Genomic DNA, 4,627 nt, shown 5'->3' with positions numbered 1-4,627 from the left:
GTCCTTGGTATCTTTGTTAATTTTAAGTACATTTTTGCTGTAAATTTTATGTTCATTGTTTTGAGTGAAGTGTGCATATATGTACTGAGTTTGGCTTGATTATTGTTTAATAAGTTATATAAGTCAATACAAAAACCATATGAGCAACTAATGGCAAAATTCATTTAATCTATTTAAAAAAAAAAAAAAACTTGTATCAGTGAAATTCAGAATCAATATTATGCTGCAAAATTAATAGTAAAGGAAAAAAATTTAATCTCAAATGATCTTATTTGTACAAATAATGGCAAATTACATATATTTACCCAAAACAATGTTGAAACAATTATGCAATAACAATTTCATCCAAGATAATTTCTTTGAAGAAAATATGTACTGCTTAGAAATAATTGGACAAGTAGTTGTTGATCAGTAATTCCAAGAGTGGTTGATGAAATCAGCAGCTGCTGTCAGCTCCCATAGAATAATTGAACGAACACAACCATCTCCTAGCATCGCTCTGGGACGTGGAGCGCCTCAAGCTCGACGTCCTCGAACATCGGACCAGCTGGCTGCGGTCAGTGGTCCGGGGAACCAAACAAGGGCTCGTGTCCGGGGCTCCCATGCAGAGGCCCGGGCTGAGTTTCACCGAGGGGAACTTTTTGCAGCTGAGGGATCGGAAAGAAGAACCGAGCGGAGAGGGCAAATCGGGCTTGCAGAATGGTGTCTCCAAAGAGTTAGGATCAGTGGAACAAGTGCAGAAAGACAAGGACAAACTAGTTCTTGCTATCTCTTTGGTTATTGGCCTTGTCCCTGCAAGCTTACCGAACGAGACAATGCCGTGCCGGCATAGGGGGCATGCGATTGAGCCGGGCGGCCCGTGAGCCACTGTCGACGTGCTGTTTGTAGAACATAGGTAGAGAGCACATTGGGTGCAGAACTCATGGAAACAACCTGCATAACACACCATTATTGATTGATTTTGGTTTCAAGATTCAAGATTGACTGGATTGGAGTTAAGTTTCTCTCTAAGCATACCTTCTGCAGCAACTGTGCATTTTCTCTCTAAGCAAACAACACATGGATCTAAACATGTAGATGGTGAATCATTGCATCTCCATCCGCATTCTCTGAAACAACAACAGTTAGTTGATGTAGAAATTCTAAAATTTAAAGAATCATCCCGATCCCGATGAGAAAGAAAAGGCCTCAATGCAAAGCTCACCTTGCAATCTCCACAATGCTCATGAGAGGAAGACAGAGATATGGCGAAGGACTGAGTCTTAGTCGCCCTGCTGGTCGTTGGCTTAGAATCTCCTCAAGCCAGTCTCTATGCCACGAACGAGCAACCATCAACGGAGTCCATCTTCAAACATGTACCACACACGTTACAGGAGAAATGAGTAATGGGAGACTCAAACTCCAAAGCTTCAAAAACACAAGAGTGTACGAAACAGGGGAACTTCTTATTTTCCTTCTCATCAAAGTCCATGCTGGTGGAAGCTCAAGATTTATGTCCAAAGTGAAAATGGTTATATAGCAGCTGACTACTTTTCAAAAAACTGGATTAAGTATTTTTGTTGCTTGCCAATATCAAGAAACCATAGCATAGTATCACTGAAGAAAACACATCAAAACACTCAAACTAAACTAAACTAAGACACTTGCATACCCGTTGGTGTTCTCTGCGTTAAGACTGGCACCCTTGGCAATCAAGAGCTGAAAATGATGGCCATGTATCAATCACATTAACCAAATTTCGGACAAGGTTAATATCTTGTTTAATAACTGAATAAACTACCTGACAACACTGTGCATTACCACCGCATGCAGCATAATGGAGTGGTGTACTACCAGCACCTATGAACAAAACCGCACATATCCTTTAAATTAGTGATCACTCAAATTTTCATCTTGCAAAGCATGGCATGGTGTTCAGAGGTTCGAGCTTCAAGAAATTTAGGAGTAATGTTGCATGTCTGAATAAGGTTTAATTTTACCAGTTGCGCCTTGTTCAGAATTTGTTTCCTTATATATCAGCAGCTCAAATCACTAATTCGCTGTAGTAAAAATCGAAGCACAGAAAGTGTGAACGAGGGAGCTAGAGGCCCAAGGACAAGCAAACATGATGTTCTTCACATAAAAATTACAACACATAACATCCAGACAAAATATGGGGACCAAAAATAATTTCAGTTCTGATAAGACAAAAAGGACATTTCTGAAGGCATTTTGTGTTATGTCGAACTCATCAATCAATAACATAAAAACGTACAAAAGAATTACCATAAACCAGAAAATCACAGGAAGAATTACAGTTATTCAGATCAGAAACCATTGTTCAAGATACTCGATTAAAAACTAAAACACGAAGAGAAAAGGTTTCTGCTACCCGGGCATAATACCTATTAGATCGATTGTAGTCCCATCCTCCACTGTCACGTCAGATGCTGAAGCCCCTATGTCCAGAAGGAGATGAACAGTGTCAGCATGTCCGTTTAGAGCTGCCATATGAAGGGCGGTGATGCCTCCATCAGCAGGCCGGCTGATTACTTCGCGGAGTGAACTAACAGAAACAGCAAAAGTATATAAATCCTGATCACCAACTGAAATTGAGCAGATACATAATTCAGACGGAGAAATTCACATGAAGTAGTACCCTTCATCAAACTCTGAAACAGATTCATCATTCTTAGACTTTTTCCTCAAAATGCTGCAGAAGTTAGGGATGCTGGGAATGTAATCAGCAAGGAGAAGACGGATGCAGCGGGAATGTCCGTTTAGAGCAGCTAAGTGGAGAGCAGTTCCTCCATTTAGATAATCTGCTCTGTGAATCTACAAAGCAACACATAATCACAAACTCAAATCCTATACCTAAGCTAACCCACAATAACCAATTAAAATGATCATAAGATGATAATACTCCAGTACACATACATTTGCTTTAAAGAGTATCAGAATCTGAACAACCTCCCAGTGACCATATTGACAAGCCTGCATCAGTGCTGTCTGCCATAGATAAACAAGAACTGAAGATATCATTATCCCACACAAGAATCCAAAAATAAAGACGAAAAACGAGCAAAGAGTCACCTGTCCCCTATAGTTCCTGAGATTAATATCAACACCAGACTCTAGCAAGAGTGAAACAATCTAATAAAGAAAGAATGCACAACATAATTGAAGTGAGTAGAAGATGAATTGCACATTTAGTGGAGTAATTGCTTGGAATTTGAGATACCTCATGGTGACCCTGAGCTGCAGAGTAATGCAAGGGGGAATTGCGAACACCAAAGGTTGAATACCTTGCAAGGCGAGGGTTGTAGTCCAACAAAGCCTTGGCTTCTTGAAGATCACCATCTCTGGCTGCGGAGACGAGACGCTCCCCCGATGCAGAGCACCCAAAAGAATTCCCAACAAGACTCAAGAAACGCATTGTCACCATGTATACAGAATCCTGTAAACAACAATCAAGAGCATAGAGCCAAATCAAGATTCTTGAATCTAGACCTTTTTCTCTCTACCAAAACCAAATAATAGGCCTTGATCATTGAAGTTTCCAAAGGATCTCAACAAGAGCACCAACTCTTTCACACACATTTCCTATGTTTTCTACCTAAACAGGAACCAACTCGGAACCAAACATTACCTGCACATACCTCCATAAACAATCTGTTGTTGCAACTGTCAGAAATCTCTCACGGAACCTCTGATTGATGGCCAATGGAGAAAGAAGAGCTCACCATCATATACATATTTTTGAATTACCACTTGATCGTTATTATATATAATGTCTAAAAGTACCTTGATAATGACAGATTTCTGTATCAGCTAAAGGGCCTTTGTCAACTCCTAATGGCCAAGAGAAAACTGAGCTGAAGAAATATGGATAAAATTCGATCTTTACAAAAATCAAACGCCCATTTCTCCGTTTCTCCTCCTCATCATCATCAAGATTCCTCAAACAGATTCCTCAGAGAAACCAAAGAAAAAGAATCTTCAAATCCGGTCATGAAAATACCGGCCCCCAGAATCCAAATTTTCCGGGAGATCCCAAAGCGACAATCACAACGACAATAATCCAAGATGGACATTTCATAAATGTTTAAACCCGAAATTCCACCACCCCACAAAACTATTTGTCTCCCTTCTTCATTTCTAACCGACAATTTACAAGTATTAAACGACAATCATCCCCCAAATATCTCTCCCTCTCTCTCCAAAATTCTTAAATATTTTTGTTTGGGGATGAGGTGTAATGCTTATTATTCGGGTGGAATAAGATTAATTTTTGGGCAGTTTTGTTTTGGTAATTGTTAAGCTTTAAAGAGAAGGGGACAGCGAGTTTTGCGGCAACCTCAAAACAACAAGAAAGTGTGTTCTTCATCATTGGCACTTGTTATTATTCTCATTATTGCCAGTCAAATTTGGTAGTTGGGTTGTTATTATTCTCCTCATTCCAATCTTGTCAATTCTTTTCTCTTTCCGCTCGGACAAACTTTTTTTTTTTTACTGCAATTCTTTTTTGTTTGTTTAATTTTTGAGCAAATTCTCCATTTTTTAAGAACTCACTATCCGAATCTGCACATAATTTAGCTGTCATCATTTCCTTCACCTTTATCGAATGCTCAGCTGCAAATCCATCCAT

The 4,627-nt window shown here is 39.5% G+C and overlaps 1 protein-coding gene across 3 annotated transcripts; it reads right to left on the bottom strand.

Moving 5' to 3' along the window:
* Window positions 1–231: 231 nt before the first annotated feature.
* LOC131005010 (probable E3 ubiquitin-protein ligase XBOS32) lies at window positions 232–4,387 on the bottom strand. Of its 3 annotated transcripts, none has more exons than XM_057931786.1 (12): window positions 3,784–4,387; window positions 3,639–3,688; window positions 3,221–3,436; window positions 3,073–3,132; window positions 2,917–2,988; window positions 2,639–2,814; window positions 2,385–2,545; window positions 1,781–1,839; window positions 1,652–1,698; window positions 1,205–1,345; window positions 1,018–1,109; window positions 232–933 (listed from the first exon to the last, which is right to left on the bottom strand). In XM_057931786.1, the coding sequence occupies exons 2-12, from the start codon at window positions 3,642–3,644 to the stop codon at window positions 437–439; spliced, it is 1,527 nt and encodes a 508-aa protein (XP_057787769.1). In that variant the 5' UTR covers window positions 3,645–3,688; window positions 3,784–4,387; the 3' UTR covers window positions 232–436. The 3 variants fall into 3 exon arrangements, with proteins under 3 accessions (XP_057787769.1, XP_057787770.1, XP_057787771.1); XM_057931787.1 differs by having other exon boundaries at window positions 3,629–3,688; window positions 3,784–4,370; XM_057931788.1 differs by lacking the exon at window positions 3,639–3,688 and having other exon boundaries at window positions 3,784–4,370.
* Window positions 4,388–4,627: the final 240 nt, after the last annotated feature.

The sequence above is a fragment of the Salvia miltiorrhiza genome, chromosome 1 (genome assembly GCF_028751815.1).
Source record: "Salvia miltiorrhiza cultivar Shanhuang (shh) chromosome 1, IMPLAD_Smil_shh, whole genome shotgun sequence".
In the NCBI taxonomy this organism is placed as follows: Eukaryota; Viridiplantae; Streptophyta; class Magnoliopsida; order Lamiales; family Lamiaceae; genus Salvia; species Salvia miltiorrhiza.
The sequence above is the reverse complement of the archived record's forward strand: the minus strand, read 5'-3'. Positions and strand labels throughout refer to the sequence as shown.